The sequence below is a fragment of the Prionailurus viverrinus genome, chromosome D1 (assembly GCF_022837055.1).
Source record: "Prionailurus viverrinus isolate Anna chromosome D1, UM_Priviv_1.0, whole genome shotgun sequence".
NCBI lineage: Eukaryota > Metazoa > Chordata > Mammalia > Carnivora > Felidae > Prionailurus > Prionailurus viverrinus.
This window is the reverse complement of record NC_062570.1, coordinates 109,894,665-109,913,942: the sequence shown is the minus strand read 5'-3', so window position 1 is coordinate 109,913,942 and position 19,278 is coordinate 109,894,665. Positions and strand designations below refer to the sequence as shown.

General features: G+C 45.5%; 2 protein-coding genes and 1 long non-coding RNA gene across 11 annotated transcripts; 2 read left to right on the top strand and 1 right to left on the bottom strand.

The window, feature by feature from the left end:
* The first annotated feature begins 99 nt into the window (after positions 1–99).
* On the top strand, positions 100–6,761 carry TTC9C (tetratricopeptide repeat domain 9C). Of its 7 annotated transcripts, none has more exons than XM_047878039.1 (4): positions 100–267; positions 826–963; positions 4,071–4,253; positions 6,398–6,761. In XM_047878039.1, exons 1-4 carry the CDS (start codon positions 183–185, stop codon positions 6,490–6,492), a joined length of 501 nt encoding a protein of 166 aa, XP_047733995.1. In that variant the 5' UTR covers positions 100–182; the 3' UTR covers positions 6,493–6,761. The 7 variants fall into 7 exon arrangements, with proteins under 7 accessions (XP_047733995.1, XP_047733993.1, XP_047733992.1 ...); XM_047878037.1 differs by having other exon boundaries at positions 149–267; positions 826–1,120; XM_047878036.1 differs by having other exon boundaries at positions 221–350; positions 826–1,120.
* Positions 6,762–13,224: 6,463 nt separating this feature from the next.
* Positions 13,225–15,807, bottom strand: ZBTB3 (zinc finger and BTB domain containing 3). 3 transcript variants are annotated; one of them, XM_047876666.1, is made up of 2 exons: positions 15,390–15,807; positions 13,225–15,106 (listed from the first exon to the last, which is right to left on the bottom strand). In XM_047876666.1, exon 2 carries the CDS (start codon positions 15,053–15,055, stop codon positions 13,508–13,510), a length of 1,548 nt encoding a protein of 515 aa, XP_047732622.1. In that variant the 5' UTR covers positions 15,056–15,106; positions 15,390–15,807; the 3' UTR covers positions 13,225–13,507. The 3 variants fall into 3 exon arrangements, with proteins under 3 accessions (XP_047732622.1, XP_047732623.1, XP_047732621.1); XM_047876667.1 differs by having other exon boundaries at positions 15,564–15,807; XM_047876665.1 differs by having other exon boundaries at positions 15,601–15,807.
* Positions 15,808–15,943: 136 nt separating this feature from the next.
* Positions 15,944–18,745, top strand: LOC125175981 (uncharacterized). Its single transcript, XR_007156076.1, has 2 exons — positions 15,944–16,171; positions 18,502–18,745. It is a non-coding gene; the product is annotated as an uncharacterized LOC125175981 (long non-coding RNA).
* Positions 18,746–19,278: the final 533 nt, after the last annotated feature.

Below are 19,278 nucleotides of genomic sequence, written 5' to 3'. Positions count from 1 at the left end.
TCGGCCGGATTCTTCCAATTGGCGAAACTGACGGGAGATTTCCCCGCCGCCCCCCCCACCCCCCCCCCCCCGGCCCCGGGTTGATCTGCAGGGGGCTGTAGAGGCGGGGTCGCTTCTGCGGGATTATTTTTCCAGGGCCGCTTTTGATTGGACGGTGTGGCGCATTGCGCGCGACCCTTCAGATGCCAAACTGCCGAGACGTCGGTCCCGGCCGTCTAAGTGCTTCCGCCCGTAAACCGAAGCCGAGGGGGAGACTTCCGTGCTTGGGTATTTGCAGAGGGCGAGGGGTTGGCCGCGGAGCTTGGTGGGCTTGTAACTGAGCTGCTCTGCGGCCGCGCCAGCTTAAGCCTGTGAGTTGGTTGCACAAACTACATTCAGCTCGGTCCCCAGCTTCTGATACCGACATAAACAAATGTTTATTTAATACGCGCAAAAAAAGACCAGGAGTGGTGGCAAGCCCCGTAGACCTCTTTTAGCAGTTGTTCCCGCCTATTCCCTTCCACTTCCGGGTCAAGAAGGTGTGTCCAAGAGAAAGGAGGAAGCAAATTCCGCCGGCATTCCCACGCCTGCCACAGTTCCTTAGTCCGGCCCTTCCTTTTTCGGGAGGGTCTCTTCACCCCGGAGTCTCCTGTTTATGAAATCACTTAATCTCTGGCTTTGCTGTTCCCACATCCTCTCCCTGATTAGTCCTGTACGTTTAAAGATTGAAAATTACTACAGAGAAGAGACAAGTAAAACTCATTCCCCGGGGGCGTCCTGGAGAAGGCTAATTTCCTGCCTTCTTAAATCGGCTATCTAAATCAGTTGTTTTGCTCCCATCTCCAGAGCTTCAATTGCTCTTCCGCGTCCCAATTCCACAAGAGCTCTGGGCGACAAAGAGTTATGGAGAAGCGCCTGCAGGAGGCTCAACTGTACAAGGAGAAAGGGAACCAACGTTACCGAGAAGGGAAGTACCGAGATGCTGTAAGTAGGTACCATCGAGCTCTGCTTCAGCTGCGGGGTCTGGATCCAAGTCTGCCCTCCCCGATACCTAATCTAGGACCTCAGGGCCCGGCCCTCACACCCGAACAAGAGAACATACTGCACACCACCCAGACAGACTGCTACAACAATCTAGCTGGTAAGAACAGGGCTGAAGGGTGGGTAGAGTATCAGGGCAGGCACATGAAAATCTGTGAACATTAGGGAAAAGCACGGGTGTGCTTTTCTGCTGTCATGTACTTATTCTGCCATGAATCGAAATACATTTCCAACCTATGGGCCTCTAAATGAGTTTCTATAGAGCCATGCTTCTCAAACTTAACCTGGAGAGTTGGTTAACTCAGCCCCACCCCTAGAGATTCCGATTCAATGGAGCTGAGTGGGAGAGGCACTACCGATTTGCATTTCTAACAAATTTCCAGGTGATGCTGATAGGTTTAGGGAATTTTGCACGCTCTAGAAAAAACACTGAACTTATGTTTAGGGCATTGTTTCTTTAATATTTATAATAGAGGAAAGAAGGCATTTGCTCCAGCGGGTGGTGTGAGACATTATTAGATGTTTGGACAGCTTTTCTTCGTTTTTCTCCTTCCTTTAAATCAGTTCTTGGATAACTAGGATCTCCCATCTCCATATGAACTTGGGTGAAGAGATGGATGCCAGAATCTGTATCACTAGGATTGATCTACTAAAAGAAAGGAGACTTCGTATAGGTCTGTTCTATGGCAGGCAAAATAATCATGGAGCTAATTAAATTATTTTGGTGTATATTAAAGCATTCTAATGACCCCAGCTGAGGCTATGGAAATGATTAGGTTAGTTTTTATACTTCGTAATGGTTGTTTAAAAGTGATTTATTTTTTTATTTTATTTTTTTTACTACAGTAGTTTTCCGCTGTGGGTTGGTGAAAATCTAGCTTTTTTACAGTGTGAGTTCAGTGCTACTCTCAGATTCAGGTAACAATAGTAATTATGGTAGCTAATGTTTCAATTCATTAAGTTCAATTACTTATTGGGTACTAAGGATATAGGAGTATAATAAGGTAAAGAGTGCTGCTCTCTTGGAACATATATTCAAGTAAGGGAGATGGACAATTAACAAAGGTAACATACATATTATATCGGAAGATGGCAAGTGCTGTGGAAAGGAATAAAGCAGATGGGCACAGTGAGTGCCACAGGCATGGGAATGTTCCCTATTAAAGAGAGTGATCAGCCAGTGTCTTCACTCTCCAGGTGGACCTGAAGTCAAAGCCTATGGCTTAGCCATCCACAGAGCGTCCACTTGGGAGTGCTTGGGAGATGCTCCATAAAGAACTTACTGGATTAGCCATTTTCACTTATTGAGTGCCTGTAACACGTGGGGCAGTTTATGTACAATATCTCTCATCTTCAAATTCTACAAGATACTTGTGATTATCCTCATTTTACCGATAAGGTAATGAGATCGGCTCGCTGCCGAAAATCCTCCAATGGCATTTCATTAGACTTAGGGAAAAAACCCAAACTCTGACCCTCACCTTCAGGGCCTGACATGGTCTGGCTCCTCCAATACACGGAATTTGCAAAACACATTTCTACCTTCCAGCTTTATAGAATTTCTTCTTTCTCAGCTAGAATGCCCCGTCCCTTGAATGACCCATGTCATTCAGATCTTGGGTCAAAAGTCACTTTCTTCGAGAGGCTTCTGTAATCAAGCGTGACTCTGGCTTCATTCACTTCATCCCAATACAGTTCTGTTTTTTTGTTTTTTGGGTTTTTTTTTTTTTTTTTTTTCAAAGCAATTTAGAAAATCCATTTGTTTATTGTGTACTCCTTCTACTTGGGGACTAGGATTCGAGTGGTGTTTACTCATCAAGAAGTCTGTCTTGTTCCTCTTACCCATTGCTCCTAGCTCTCCCTAGCCTGTGGTCGGTGCTGCAGAACCAGTTGTCAGATAATGAATGAAGCTACAGTAATGGGTTAGTTGAGTATAAACCATATGACCACTTGGTGGGGATGTTGTAGAAGGGATGCAGACAGAAGCCCAGGCCCTTTAATGTCCTCGGAAGCCCTGATTCTCCTTTCTTCTCAGCACCGTGATTAAATGATGCTATGTTTAATTCCTACAGTCATGAAATAGGGAGCACGTTTCCCTTCTTAATTATAGGAAGGCTGAGCATTGTCTCCTAAACAGATTTGGATTTCAAAGTCCCATTATGTAATCCAAGGGAATAGTGAAGTAATATATCATCATTTTTAATGATGGGGACGCCTAGGTGGCTCAGTCGGTTGGGCGTCTGACTTCGGCTCAGGTCATGATCTTGCAGTCTGTGGGTTCGCGCCCTGCGTTAGGCTCTGTGCTGACAGCTCAGAGCCTGGAGCCTGCTTCGGATTCTGTGTCTCCCTCTCTCTCTGCCCCTCCCCTGCTCATGCTCTGTCTCTCTCTGTCTCAAAAATAAATAAAAACATATAAAAAATTTTTTAAAAATGACGATTTGGGAATTAGAGAGTCCTTGGTTCAAATTTCTTATTCCACCCAGAAGCTGTAGGATCTTCGATAAGTTCCTTTACGTCTCTGAGCCTTGATTTCTTTGTCCACTAAATGGAGATAGTAACACTTAACCAATTTCGTAGCGTGGATGAGAAGATTAAATGAGATAAAGCACAAAGCACCGTGCTGCTATTTCCTCACACAATTGATGGCAGCCATTGTTGTTTGTAAAGCTGCAGTGTGATGATTGTGGTTAGATGGGGGGCTCAAGATGGAGAGCCTTGGGTAGAAAGAGAAGCAGAGAAGAAGAATTTTAAACAAATTTTCAAGTATGTTCCTGTCAGTTTTATAGCTGGGCCTAACCCACCAGTAGGCACATAATAAGCGTTCAGTAGATACTAAAGTTGATTAGATGGCATGTAAAGCTTTTGTTCACTGTTGCATCCCCAGTGCCTAGAAGAAAGTCTGGCACATGGTAGACCTTTGGATGTATTAGTTGGGTGAGTGAATGTTGTTGGTATCGTCCTCTGTTTGATGCAGCCTTGAGTTGGCCACTAGAACTTCATGTAATAAGTCCCTCTTTGCTCTTCTGTCTTCTTTTCATTTGGCCTGTTAGCCTGTCTCCTTCAGATGGAGCCAGTAAACTACGAACGAGTGAAAGAATACAGTCAGAAAGTCCTGGAACGACAGCCTGATAATGCCAAGGCCTTGTATCGGGCTGGAGTGGCCTTTTTTCATCTGCAGGACTATGACCAGGCTCAGCACTACCTCCTGGCTGCTGTCAACAGGCAGCCAAAAGGTGAGAGAGAAGGGGACCAAAGCGGTAAGGACAAAGGAAATTGTCTTGCTGAGGTGGTGTCGGTGGAAGGGGGGATTTATTTTACTTTTTTCAATTTACTGAATTTTTAAAAAGTTTATTTATTTTGTGAGAGAGCGAGCGAGCACATGCATGCACACGAACAGGGTACAGGGCAGAGAGAGGGGGAAGGAGAAGGAGAATCCCAAGCGGGCTCCACGCTGTTAGCGCAGAGCTCGATGCGGGGCTCGATCTCATGAACTGTGAGATGATGACCTGAGCCAAAATCAAGAGCCGGGTGCTTAACTGACTGAGCCACCCAGGCGCCCCTTGAAATTTTTTCGACTAGGTAATAATATATTCATATAGTTCAAAATTCAAAAAGTCTGAAGAGGTGTTTGAGAAACTGGCCTTCTTCTATTCCTGTATTCTTGCCTCCACAAGAAAGCAACATTATACACCCTCCAGAAGTATTATGCTTCAACAGGCATACACACCATCTCCCTTCCTTCCCCCGGTGAAAGAGATTGTAAAGTATTGTTTTTCAAGTTTCTGTTCCGAGATTGTAACTGAAATAGGATCTGTATTCCAATCAATATACTTGCTGATCCTCCTTTCTGCCAGTTCCCCAGCTGGGTCTGGCCTTTGCTTTAGCTATGATTTTATTCTTTTAGCTCCGCTAAGCCCAGGTATGACCCAGAAAAGGGGCAGGCCTACCTAGAGAGAATTTGAGACTTGGTACTTGTTTCCAAGGCAGAGATACCGCGAAGCGGATAACAGACTCACTCCTGTGTTGGTGGTTCAGCACTGAAAATGATCTCCCATTTTGCATTCTGGCTCAGAGTGGCTACTAGATGCTAGAGGTAGAGGGTCCCCCAGGGTAACGATGCAGCAAAAATTCTCTAAATGATTGGGGGAGGGGGAGACACCTGGCTAGCTCAGTCGGTGGAGCAGGTGACTCTTGATCTCAGGGATGTGGGTTTCGAGCCCCCATGGTGGGTGTAGAGATTACTTAAAAATAAAACCTTTAAAATCTTTAAAATCAAAATGAAACAAATGAATGGGAAAGCCACTGTGAATTAATAAAGACATAAAACATGAGGCATTTGTTCGTGTCTCTTACCTTCAAGTACATAGATGAACTGCACCCATGTAGAGTATTTTAGAGGCTCTGCTGTAACAATAACTGTTTCCTCAAGCTCTTTTTCATTATCAGATTAAGAACCAGCCAGCCCTGACTGTACAGAGATTTTTCTCCCTGGACAGAGATTTTTTTTTTTTTAATTCAAAGTGGTATTAATGAATGAGATTGACTGTTGCAAAGAATAGTTGTGATCTATTCAGATCTTAGAAAGATCTTTAAAATCAGAAGTATGTGTGGGGTTGGGGAGATGGCAGCAGGGTAGGACGACCCTAGGCTCGCCTCGTCCCACGAATGCAGCTAGAGAACTATCAAATCATCCTTAATACCCCAGAAATCAACCTGAGGCCTGGCAGAACAAACCCCGCAACTAAAGATAGAGAAGAGGTCACATCGAAGAAGGGCCAAAATAGCATTTAAAGTCATATACCCATGCTTATGTGTATTTCTTCACAGGAAGATTCCTGGACTTTGGAGAGTAAAAAATACTCTGCATGTTTTATAGATAGGAACAAACTTATTTTCCCAGAGAATATATTTATTCTGATACTTACAGAATCAGTAATAAGTAAGCTCAAATGATTCCAGATTCAGAAATCTGGTTCTCCTCAAACCCACTTTCTATAGGAAGTCCTTTGAAAGATTGGAGTCTTGATTCAAAATAATAGTGCTGGTTTTTATCGTTTATTTGGAATGTCCTTTGCGGTTATCTCTGATCTATTTTTGTAAAATAACCTCATCCCTAAAGTGGGGGGTAAAAATGCTAACTTGCATAAACCAGTGACAATAACTTGGTATTTTCCCCTAAGTATTCATAATCAGTATGTTTGTTTTGAACGTTTTAAAGGGACTTGTTTATTATTTTTATCCACGCCTAAAAAATATCTGACTCTATAAAAGTCAGAAGTTGTGGCGGGGAAAGAAGTGTGTGAACAATCCTTTCCTACCACAAGGTGTGATCACGTTCTAACTGTGTCTCTAATTGCCTCCTTTGCCCTATTCTAAGACGCCAATGTCCGGCGGTACCTCCAGCTAACTCAGTCGGAACTCAGTAGCTACCATCAGAAGGAGAAGCAGCTGTACCTGGGCATGTTTGGTTAACAAAGAAGAAAGACGCTCCTCTACTTGAACTTAGGTGAACCATTAAAGACCCATCGAGGGGAAACCTGAGCCTCAGCAAGAGAAATTAACCCCATACCTCTGACCCACGTGGATTTCTGTTTTCTTTCTAGCTCCGCACAAACTCTCTGGCACTTAAGCAGGCTGTGTCTTTTTTTTGCCTGTCCATCTACGTATTTGTATAGCTTTCCATACGTGATATTCTTGGAGATGTTTGCTTTGAGAAATACAATCAGCTATATGTGAAATAATCCTGTCTATGGCATAGATTTTAACGATAGATGTTGTTAGATGTGTCCATATACAGAAGAAAAAGCTCATAAGGATGAAATCATGATCACAAAGTTTTTTCTTTGGTTCCTCAGCTTCCCAAAGCCAAAGTTACATAGGCCACAACCCGGGAAATATATTTTTTTTGTGAAAATAGACAATTACAAGTTGGACCCACATGACTTAAACGACTTGAAATTAACCATTTTGATTAAATCAAATTCCTTATGTACATTCAGACCTCCCCCCCACAAAAGTATCTGGTTCCTATTTTTTCTGGTGATAATTTCTAGTCCCTGGTATTGTTCACACTCAGATCATTCATACAATATGCTTATTTATTTTTTTCATTAAACTCTTCTATCTTAAAACCTTGAGTCAAGCATTTAAGTATTTAATAATTCTTCAGCCTTGTGCCAAAAAACCCCCCAAAACCTAAGTAAACATTTTCTTTTTTAACAGGTGCATATCTATAGTATGCTCATTTCTCTAAAAAAAAGGGTGGGGCGGAGTGGACAGGTTGCTGTGTCTTCTTGAAACAATACCATGAAAGAGCAGGATAAAAACATCAGTCTGTTCTTTCCCCGTCACCTTGTATTATGCAAAAGCTCAGTTCCTTACAGAGGAGGGAAATGAGGAAGAGTTCTCCTTCCCTAGTGCTTAAGCTCCCCATGGAACTTTCTGGAAGTTTTGTCAGTGCAGGCTGTGGACCTGGTACAGTCATGTCTCCGTAGGAGGTTCCATCAACCAGGAGATCCTTTGCCATTTTGTGCTCTTGTGAATAATGTTCACAATGTATACTGCCTCTACCTTTATGAGTAGAGGTAGTAAGCATGTGTCACTAGCCATTCCATAAGGACAGATTTCAGAAAGAACAATAAAAACAATCCCAAGTCCTCTGTATTGCCAAGTGTGCATGAGTTTTCCATTTATCAGTAATGCCCCCTCCCAATGAGCCAGGCTCCGCTGTGTCTCCCATACCCCTTAAATAATACAACTTACAATAAAAAAGCTTTTCTACCAAATAATCTGGTGAGTCTAAGGACAGAACTAATAAAAATAGAATATTTCATTCCTTTCCCAAGCTGCTTACATTTCTAAGCCTAGGTTGTTGACAAAATTATGTCATGGTTGCATGTTTGCTTTGGGCAAGTTTTGCTGATTTTCTTCTCTTTGTTTTTTTTTTTTTTCCCCCAAAGACTAAGCTATCTTCTGCATCAATGAGGAAAAAATAAAACTGATAATTCAAAAATTGTATTTTAGGTCAGGCAGTATTCCTTCATTTGTATGTAGATAATGGACTGACCTATATTTTATTTCCTGAGTTTAAGCCTACTCCCTTGCAATTAAAAAAAAACCAAGCATTTAAAAATTTAAAAAAAATAACAAAATAAAAACATATTTTAGGAATGTATTGCACTGATCCTTTTATTAGCACTGTTAAGAGACAAAGTGGTCAGGCTTGCATTTCATTCTTCATTTTGAAGGCCAGCTTCCAATGGAGATGTTAATCAACAGGAAAGTGGACAAAGATAGGCAGCCAGATGTGGGTGTGGAGGAGGTCTGGCAAGCCCACATCCTGAAGGAAACAGCCAGAGGGCACCTAAATGTCAGTACTCAGAAGTTTCTGGAGGAGGAGGGTGCTCACCTTACCAGTCAGTCCTTAATGGATTCCATGCAGAATTTCAGGGTGTGATTGAAGAGAAAGCATTGTAGATGTGAAGGTCCATACTTTGGCACGTAACGGAGAGTTGAGAGCAGTGTCTCCCGAACTCCTACCCACTACCTTTACAATTTTGCCAAAACCACATACTACCTATACTATTGTTTTCAATATTTTATTTAAATATATATTTTTAAAGAAAACTTGGGACAGAGGAACATGTTAATGATACCAAGGGGGTTTATTCGGCAAACTGTAGACTGTGAAACTGGGAAGACAAGTAACCCAGTTCCTTCAATAAATAAATTACAGGGAAAAGGAGAGAGGCACTTACAGATTAAAAGAGGCTTTGGGGTACCTGGTTGAGTGTCTGACTCTTGATTGTGTATCAGCTCATGATCCCAGGGTCATGAGATCAAGCCCCATGTCAGCCTCTGTACTAAGCATGGAGCCTGCTTAAGATTCTCACTCCTGGGGTGCCTGGGTGGCTCAGTCGGTTGAATGTGGGACTCTTGATTTCAGCTCAGGTCATTCTCAGTTTCTGGGATCGAGTCCCATGTAGGGCTCTGCCACTAACAGCATGCAGCCTGCTTGAGATTCTCCCACTCTCTCTGCCCCTCCCCTGTCATGTGCACATTCTTACACTCTTAAAATAAATAAACTTAAAAAAAAAAAAAAAAAAGATTTTCTCTCTCACTGTCCCTCCCCCCACTACCGCTCCTGTGCGCACTTACTCTAAAATTAAAAACCAAAACAAGGCTTAAGGGGCATCTGGCTGGCTCAGTCAGAAAGGCATGTGACTCTTGATCTTGGGGTCATGAGTTCAAGCCCCACGTTAGGTGTAGAAATTATTTAAAAATGAAAATCTTAGGTGCCTGGGTGGCTCAGTTGGTTAAGCATCCAAGTCGATTTTGGCTCAAGTCATGATTTCATGGTTCATGAGCTGGAGCCCTGAGTCAGGCTCCGCACTGAGTATGGAGCCTGCTTGGAATTCTCTCATTCCTCTGCCCCTCACACACACACACGTTTTCTTCCTCTCAAAATAAACTGAATAAACTTAACAAAAACAAAAAAGAAAAACCTTTAAAAAGAATATTGAAATAATTTTTTTAAAAAAGGCTTAAAAGACATCAAATAAATGTGACTCTACTTTGGATTGTGGTTTGAAAACAAAACAACAAAGTTTATGAGATGGGGCGCCTGACTGGCTCAGTTGTTGGAGTGTATGACTCTAGATCTCAGGGTTGTGGGTTTGAGCCCCATGTTGGGTGTAGAGATGACTTGAAGTCTTTAAATAAGTAAGTGAGTAAATAAAAGGTTATGAGACAATCAGAGAAATTTGAATAAAAATTGTTGGGAGTGAGGGGTGCCTGGTCAGCTCAGTTGGTGGAATGTGTGACTCTTGATCTTGGGCTCATGAGTTCAAGCCCCATGTTGGGCATAGAGCTTACTGGGGGAAAGAAAAGAATTATTGTCAGGGAGAGGAAAAAAAAAAAAGAATTATTGTCAGTTTTGTTGAATATGATTAATGGTATTTGGTCTTTTTTTTTTTCAAGGGTTCTTATAGAGATGCACACTGAAATTGCTTACTAATAATTGGGGAGGGGAATTAGGAACACTTGCTATCATTTGCCAAAGGAAAAAAAAACCACAAAAGTAAATATATTTTACAGTAAAAATAGTACATGACCAGGTAAATCATCTTTGGAAACATTGGCTTTGGAGAAATTAAAATTGAAATCCAGGGGCACTTGGCTGGTTCGGTCGGTAGACCCTGTGACTCTTGATCTCAGCGTTGAGTTTGAGCTCCACATTGGGCATAGAGTTTACTTAAAAACAAATAAAGTCGGGGCACCTAGGTGGCTCAGTTGGTTAAGCGTCCGACTTCAGCTCAGGTCATGATCTCACAGTCTGTGAGTTCCAGCCCCGCGTCGGGCTCTGTGCTGACAGCTCAGAGCCTGGAGCCTGCTTCGGATTCTGTGTCTCCCTCTCTCTCTGCCCCTCCCCTGCTCATGCTCTGTCTCTCTCTGTCTCAAAAATAAATAAAAATATTAAAAAAACAAACAAAGTCAAAATCCAATGCAAAGGACTGAAATGGTGACTTTTGTGAAGCTAAGCTTGGCCAAAAATGTCCAGTGATTGAAGAGGCAATAGATGGCAAGTGAAACCATACACTTATAAAATTGCCAGTCAAGAAAAGAATTGAAATCCTAAATTAGAAATATATATCTCTAAAGCTGGAGAGCAAAGGGTGGTTGAAAACTTAAGTCAGCTTATAGCTCAAAAACAAAGAACTCCTCCAGGTGAAACTTTTAATAGGTGGGGCCTGGCCCATACCCTCCTCAAATGAGGCTGATTTGGGCTCAGTAGAAGGCAGCGTTATCCAACAACTAGGGCTGTCCGATAATAGACTAGGTTTCCTTTGGGGATGGCAAGTTCTTTTTAAAGGTTATTTAAGTAATCTCTACACCCAAGGTGGGCCTTGAACTCACAACCCGGAGATCAAGAGTCACAAGCTCTACCGATTGAGCCAGACAGGTGCCCCGAGTTCTTTTTCAAGCAGGGGTGTCACAACCGGCAAAAGGAGGATCCACTGTTGGACCAGAAGTTAGATGAGCTCACCTGTGGTTCCTTGAATCCGTGGTCGAGACCATGGAGAGGAGTGGAAATGAGAAAATTCTCTATTGGTCCCACCTCTACAGACCGGCAGAAACTGTTCCTGGCGTCCAGCAGATAAAGTGAGACAAAAGACAACCGTGGCCTTTTGTGTTGGCTGCTGCTTTGAACATCTTGCAGATTCCTAATTGCCATCGCCAATGAAAAATGCATCTCATGCTGGGAACTGAAAGCAAATACTCCCTCTTGAGGAGAATCTCACCAAGTAACAGATCCTTTTTTAGTTAGGTAGAACACATGGCTGAGATAGTAACAATGGTTTATGTTCTCAAGACTGTCTGGAGAAGGTCTGTACATTATATACACATGCAGACACAGATATTATGCCTTGCTTTTAGGAAATGATGTTCTGAGACAGCTGATTTTATTCTCTATGTCTCTCCATATATAATCATATGTGTATAATTTTTATATAATTCACATGCCATAAAATGTACCCTTTTAAAGGCAACTCATTGTTTTCAGGCATTTTGATTTGATATTGTTTTAGGAAAGACTTTGGAAAAGGTGCTCCACTTAGAGTAACTTACGGGGTGTGCATGTAGATCTTGCATTGTTACAACAAGGAGCCAAGGTAGGAATGTATTTGCACAAATAAAATTAGCCCCCTGGAAGACAAACTAAGAAGTTATTCCAACACAAGGAAAGTGAAAGGCATAGAATTCATCCAGCCATGAAAACGTTAAGCATCAACGTTTGCGTCCCCGAATGCCCCAGAGAAGGAGCTTTTCTTTGGCCAAACCTCCTTCTTCTAACTCAAAAACAGTAGCTTGCTCGCAAGAGCAAGTGCTGGATATGACAGAAATCCAAAAAGAAAAGAAATTCAGAAAATTTACCCATTTTCATCTTTTCCTAAATTTTCCTTCCTGCTTTTTTGCATTCAGTTGCTTATGTGCAGAACAGAGGAGGGTTTTTCGGGAGCCCTCTTACACCATGGCCCGCCCTACTCTTCATACACACCGGGGTAGGGCCTTCTCTTACATTCCCAGAACTCCCAGAACCCACATCAACACCCCAGGCTCCTTATTTCTTTGCTGTCTTTACTGCCAGTAACGAACTGCCTGTGTGACCCCAGCTGAGTAATCTGACTTCTCTAGGCTGTCCTCGTGCTTTCTAGGTGAGGGAGTTGGACCAGAGGAATAAGATTCTCTCTCCGGAGTATCTTGCTTTTAGTTTTTCCCAAGTGCCCATCCTGTCCATACCACAGGCCCTCCACCTGCCCCACAAGCCCACCACCCTGGAGCTTCGTGCTTTCTGCCTTTCAGTTCCCCATCTTCAGAGACCTCGATTCATAGTATGACACACAGGCAAGAATTTCAAGTAATGGATACAGTATTTGTTGTTGAAACAGTCAGCCCAAGACTTTCTATGTTGGAAGCAGAGGTAAAGTGGTAAGGGAGCAAAGCCAAACACTTAAGAGGACAAAAGAGAAAACTAGCTCTTGGTTAACTGTCTTCAACCATGTTCTAACTCAGCGCCGTGTGCATGGCATTTGAAGCCATGACTCAAATTCTGCTTGCCCCTTAACTTGCCCTGTGACCTTGAACAAGTTAACTTTGATTTTTGAGTCTCAAGTCGGGGCGCCTGGGTGGCTCAGTCAATTAAGCGTCCAACTTCTGCTCAGGGCATGATCTCGTGGTCCATGAGTTCGAGCCCCACATTGGGCTCTGTGCTGACAGTTCTGAGCCTAAAGCCTGCTTCAGATTTGTGTCTCCCTCTCTCTCTGTCCCTCCCCCCCCCCCAAAATAGACAAATATTGAGTCCCAAGTGTCCTTGTCTGTGGAAGAAGGGAGGCGGGGGAGGGGGTGCTAACACCTCGTAAAATTGTTGACAACTGAGTATTTTTATGAAGTCCTCAATACAGCCCAGGACACAGGAGCTCAACTACAATAACCCATCATCCTGTAAGAGTCCCTAATTAGCACACTTCTCCTAAGTCAAGTCTATGTTGTCCTTTGCGCATCTCACTTTTTCCCCCAGAAGCATCCTGACTCCTACCCCAGGTACAGATATCAGATTCCTAAAAGATCCACAGGAAAGTTACGAAAGAAATCAGGAGGCATGCGGGTTTGGGGAATAAACCAGCCAACACCAGTTCAAAGAGATACTTTCACTGCTAGCTTTATGGTCCGGGATGCAGGGTGAGAAGTGATTGCACCTCAGCAAAATTCCCAGTGCCCTTGGAGAAGGGCTCATTGAGTCGCAATGCCCCATAAAGTCCTGCTGCCTGGATGGGGAAAGGAAAAGTGGGAGGAATCCTAAGCCCAGGGCACAACGTTCCTTCTGCTCCCTGCACAACCCACCCCTCGCAGGGGAAGTGAGAGGCTTCCAACCTGTGCTGCCCCCTGATGATGGCAAGAGCAGGCCTAGCCTCAGCTCCTGCCGATGTCAGTTTTTGGGGCCAAGTACAAAATCTTTGGGTGGCCCTCCACCACCGCCGTCCTGTCTGTCTGCTGTGGGGGAGCCATGCAGGGGCTGCACCCCCAGAAGGGGGCCAGCTTCTGGATCCGGTTTGCTGCGTTTGGCCAGGTCCTCATTGTGAGCCTTGCGGATGTGGCGGTATAGGTCCCCTGACTGTGTGTAGCTGCGCAGGCAGTAGCGGCACTCATAGGGTCGCTCGCGTGTGTGCACGGTGGCGTGGCGCCGGAGTGTGTAAGAACAAGAGAAGGTCTTCCCACATGTCTTGCAAGTGGGCACATCCTCCGTGAAAACTCCAAAACTTCCCGGGGTTGCTTCATACTCAGAAGGCAGGTAAAGTGGCTCATGCAGGGCCGGGGGGGCGGGCAGGGGTGAGGTCACCAGTCCTCGGTGATACTGCCCTGGACCTGGCAGCAAATGGTAGGGCAGATGAGGATCCGGGGGCAGGAAGTGGTCACTTGGTCCCACCTCCTCCAGTCCTGCCCTGGGCTCCTCAAAAGCCTCTGGCTGAGGGGGCTGTGCGCCAAACATGGCTCCTCCAGGAGGGAAGAACCCCTCAGGACCCTGAGGCGTTTCCTCTGAGGCGTCAGGCTCCTCATCCGAAATCACAATAGCTTCCACTTTCACCTGGACCAGCTCAGCTTCGGCTGGTGCCGGAGCCTGGGATGGAGCTGGGGCTGGGGTTGGGGCTGGAGCTGGAGGATAGAAGCCTTGCAATGGCGCTCCAGCACCCCTTGGTTCCACCATCCTCAGACTCTCGGTACCCACATCAAGGGGAGCCAGCGGCTCCACTGAAACTGCTGGAAGGCCAGAAGAGAAGTAGTTTGCAGGAATGGTCTCTGTGGAGCTACTAGGGCTGGCAAGGGAGACATCAGCCACTGGTGGAGGGGGGGGGCGTAGATGTGGCAGGTCAACCTCCACGCCAGGCTGTGTTGTGTCTGCCCCACCAGACACTGGTGGCTCATCTGGAGGACAGACAGTTGGTGAGGGAGCTGCAGGGCCCTTCCATTCCCCTTTGCCCCAGTGGCCTGATGTCTCAGCAGATGCCAGTGAAGGCTGGGGGCCGCGGGAGGGGTTGGACAAAAACTCCAAACTAGGGGGCTGTGAGTTGGTTTCCTCCTCCTTCTTGGTACTGTCTGCCTCTGCCAGGGCCCGGGCTTGCAGCCGCCGCTTACACACTTTAACGATGTCATTCATGTGCAAGTAGCTGGCAGCTGCCAGCACATCCTCCACGGGGGTATCCCCCCTCAGGGCCAGCTGGCCAGCATACATAAAATCCAGAAGCAGCCCAAAGGCTGGGGCTGTGACAATCTCATTGTGGATGCACACCAGATCCCTCTTGTCCAGTTCCCGCTCCTTGTAGAAAAGCTGGAAGAATGGGCTGCAGGAGGCCAGCACAGCCCGATGGGCCAAGAAATGGGTGCTACCCACCATTACGGTGCAGTCACAAAGGAAACCCTGGGACCGCTGCTCTCGGAGGCTCTGCAGCAGCTGCTGGCTGTGTTCTGGGAACTCCATAGCACCCCACGGATGGAAAAGGACCCTAGAAAGGTCCCCACCAGTGGCTCCCTGGGAAGAAAGGACAGTAAGTTAGGGCAGGTAACCTCCCCAGCAACCTTAACGTCAATCCTGAGCTATCACTTGCCACTCCAAAGCCTCTGGCAACACCGTCCTGACCCCAAGACGCCCGCTGTAATCGCTACCCTTGTTTCTCCTAGGTCACACCCAGGGGGGGGCTCCTTTTAGCCCCGCCCCCTCGGCCCAACCTTAGCAGCAGGCCCCGCCCCCGTTCGCAAAGGCACCGCCCCGGAAGTCCCGCCCCCTAACCAGCCTCCGCTTCCTCGATGCCCACCCGGCGGCTTCCAGCAGCTCCTCCAACTAGGAGTCTCTTTTGCTTCCAGGCCTTCCCGGGAGATGCCTCCACGCCCCACTCCAGGAACTCCCCTGAGCCTCTCTGTCTCTCGCATTCCAGGAGCTAAGAAGTCCTAGGGTGGGAACTAGCAGAGAAAGCTGATCCTTCACCCACCAGCGAGCAGCCACCGGCGAACTCCGCCCCTTCCCACCTTCTCAGTTTTAATTGGCTCAAATTTGCCTTCCCTCGGCACGGATTGGCTCATTGTCCACTGACCATCCCCCCGCTCTGACTGGCGTCTGCAAGTGGGTGCTGGTGGCCGTTGCTCAGGCAGCTAGGCTCAGGATTGGTTGGCGCTCCTGTCCTAAACTTTTCCTCTTCGTCCCGCCTTCTTTGCCTCAGAGACCTCTTGATTGGCTGAGCTTCTCCCATCTACCTGAGGCAACAGGAGGGCGGGGACCGGCTCCATGGAGATGAGCGCGACGCCCCCTGGGCGGGGCGAGAGGCCCGACACCCCGCTGAGTGTTGTGCTCAGGGAAATGGGGAAAGGGAGAACCAAGGAGCTGGTGTAGTACCCAGGGGGCCTGCCTCCTGACCGGGCTCTGCCATAACGGTGGGCATTAGCTACGTCTCTCCGAACTGCAGGTGTCTCTTGAAAGTCCCTTCTATCCTCAAAAACATGATAAGATGCCTTTTTGCTCCACTACCCCCAATCTGATGGTTCCAGGCTCCTGGCTCAGTAATGATGGTGTCTGAGAACTGGCAGCTGCACCAATGCTTTCGTAAGATCCTTAGCCTGATCTCTAGTCAATTTACAATTAAGAGTAATTAGATTGCCTTTCTCTGTGTCTGGAGCAGCCTGGGAGGTGCTGATGGAAGGGAGGGAGTGGGCTCAAGGCCTTAAATTTTCCAGTACAGGAGAAAAAAGAGTGTGGTTTGTTTTGTTTTGTTTTGTTTTGTTTTGTTTTGTTTTGTTTTGTTTTGTTTTGTTTTGTTTTGTTTTGTTTTGTTAAGTAGGCTCTATGCCCCACGTAGGGCCTGAACTCAGGACACTGAGATCAAGAGTCGCATGCTCCACCAACTGAGCCAACCAGTTGTCCCCAAAGCGTGATTACTTCTGAAGAAATTTTTTGAGGGTACTTAGGCAACGAGAAGAAAGGGCTATAGGTTGGGAGGCAATGATACCTGCCTCTTCTCTGACTAGGGCAATGTGTTTACAGGGTTACCATGGTCACCACCACACCAAGCATCTTAACTTTGTTCTGTAGCTAAGCCCTCCAATGAGACAGAACCAGAATTAGGGACATTCATCAACCTTTCATCCTTGTACTAAAGACCTGTGGGCCATACTGGCCTCAGCTTGAAACCCCATCTTTTCAAGATACCCTTCCAAGCCATACAATATTGTATAGGAATTAAAACTAACATGAGCAACATTTTCATTTTATAAAAAATATCTATATTTTCAAAACCCAAAACATGCAGTAATAATAGTAACATTGTTTTATATTTTCCCAATTTTCTTTAATGTCTTGTAGACAGATGGATTCTCACATCTGCTTGTGTTTTCAAGCTATTATGAGATATTGTTTTATGTGAAGAAAATTTGACCTCACACAAGTATGAATGCATGGAATTTCCATTGCCCGTGGCGAGGAGTTTGTATTTTATTCTGAGTGTAACGGGAAGCCATTGATGAGTTTTAAGCAGAGGAGTGTTCTGATATTCTAGTTTTCATTTCTTTTCTCTTTTTTTTCATTTCTTTTCTCTTTTTTTTTTCATTTCATTTCATTTTTTTTTTTTTTTAAATAGGCTTCACACCCAGCACAGAGCCCAATGAGGGGCTTGAACCCACTACCGTTAGATCAAGATCTGAGCTGAGATAAAGAGTCAAATGCTCGGGGCACCTGGATGGCTCAGTTGGTTGGACGTCTGACCTTGGCTCAGGTCATGCTCTTGCACTCCGTGAGTTTGAGCCCCATGTCAGGGTCTGTGCTGACAGCTCAGAGCCTGGAGCCTGCTTCAGATTCTGTGTCTCCCTCTCTCTCTGCCCCTCCCCCACTCATGCCCTGCCTCTCTCTCTCTCTCTCTCTCTCTCTCTCTCTCTCTCTCCTTCAAAAATAAATAAACATTAATATATTTTTTTAAAGTCAAATGCTTAATCAACCAAGCCACCTAGGTGCCCCATGATTCTAGTTTTTAGAGACTTATCCTGGCTATTCTGTAAAGTAGGGGATCAAAGTGGGAGCAGGGAGGAAGATGAGGAAATGGTCCCATAGGTGATGATGATGGTGCCCTGACAAAGGTAGTGGTGGTGTAGAAATGCTGGGTCAACAGATTTTGCTAAAATGAGAGTAGGAAATTAAGGACAAGTAAAAAAGGAATGGGGGCACCTGGGTGACTCAGTCAGTTAAGTTTTGGACTCTTGATTTCGGCTCAGGTCGTGATCTCATGGTCGTGGGATCAAGTCCCCAGCTGAGCCCTTCATTGAGCCCCGTGTTGGGCTCCACACTGGGCATGGAGCCTACTTAAGATTTTCTTTCTCCCTCTCCCTCTGACTCTCTCCCCTGTTCACACACTCTGAAAGGAAGGAAGGAAGGAAGGAAGGAAGGAAGGAAGGAAGAAAAAGGAGACAAGGATAGCCAGAATTTTGGCATAAGCAATAGTGTGGTTGACAGAACCGTTTGCCTGGAGGAGAGAGAGACAATGGGAAACCGAGAGTTCTGCTTCCTCTTAGCCAGTTAGACTTGTGAGCCTGAAGATCAGGGGTAATTTTGGGTCTGGAGATACATGTTTGGAATATGATCAACATACAGATGTTATTTAAAACCAAAGGACTAAAGGGATTATCCCTTGTATGGTAGAGGACTGGTAGAGTTACTAAGCAGTAAAGAACATAGGCTGGGAAGCTTAAGCAATCCTGTTTCTACAGGTTCAGAAGAGATCAAACTGAAGGTGAGTCAGAGTTTGGGCACAAAGACTGAATGCTTGCCACACTGGGGTATTGCCATGCATACTGGACCTAGATTTTCTTAAACTTTTTTTCTTAAGTAAGATATGCCTGGGGTGCCTGGGTGGCTGAGTCAGTTAAACATCTGATTCTTTATCTCAGCTCAGGTCTTGATCTCAGGGTTGTGGCACAGAAGGAAGAGCCCAGAACCTGGAAGAGGGGCAGCTGGGATGGATGATCCTTGCTTAGAGATTGCCCTCCCGCAGGACCTGGGTCTTGTGTTGGTTTTTAGGAAACAGGTGACAGACATCATCATCTCTAAAAAGAGATAGCAAAAGGTAACTGAAATAATCCTCCAATAGACTTTCTTTGTATGCCAAATCTCAATACAGCTGATTATTCTCCATTGCTGTTTTCTCTTTCTATTCTAGCTTATTTCTGATCTTGAAGCTTTGGAAGTAAAGGGATCAGGGCTTGGGGAAAATTCATCATGGCCAACCCATGCCTGGGGAGCTCAGAGAGATAGGAATAGGTTCATTGTGAGATAAGGTTCAATCAACCCATATTTTAAAACTCCAGTATTTGCAGAGTGCCATTTGGTGCTAGAGACTTCCTCACTGATGCAACATAGATATGTACATGGGTGCAGGGACAGACCAGGCACAGCCACTCATTGCTGACAAAATCCAAAGGCAGATAAACTTGTGGTAGGGAAACCAACATCTGGGAAGTCAGTGGATTAGCATCTCAAAGACTATCTCCAAAGCATGGAAAACATTCCCATGTTTATAAGAGGAGAATTCAGGGCAAAGGTGGGTGGGTGGGTAGGCAGTGAAGATCAAGTCTTGGAGTCAGTCATGGGCGGGGTTTGGCTTGCTTGGGACACTACTTATTGCTTGAGGGGGGTAATTTTGGAGTCCTTCAAGGGATGCTTTGCCT

Excerpts from the sequence above, each read along its gene's own strand:
- TTC9C (XM_047878033.1), top strand. The coding sequence starts at position 635 with ATGAAATCACTTAATCTCTGGCTTTGCTGTTCCCACATCCTCTCCCTG. Across the intron at positions 692-825 it reads TCCTCTCCCTGATTAGTCCT|AGCTTCAATTGCTCTTCCGC; the intron begins GTACGTTTAAAG and ends TCCCATCTCCAG. Across the intron at positions 1,121-4,070 it reads CTGCTACAACAATCTAGCTG|CCTGTCTCCTTCAGATGGAG; the intron begins GTAAGAACAGGG and ends TTGGCCTGTTAG.
- ZBTB3 (XM_047876665.1), bottom strand. The coding sequence starts at position 15,654 with ATGAGCCAATCCGTGCCGAGGGAAGGCAAATTTGAGCCAATTAAAACT. Across the intron at positions 15,107-15,600 it reads AGCCAATTAAAACTGAGAAG|GGAGCCACTGGTGGGGACCT; the intron begins GTGGGAAGGGGC and ends CTTTCTTCCCAG.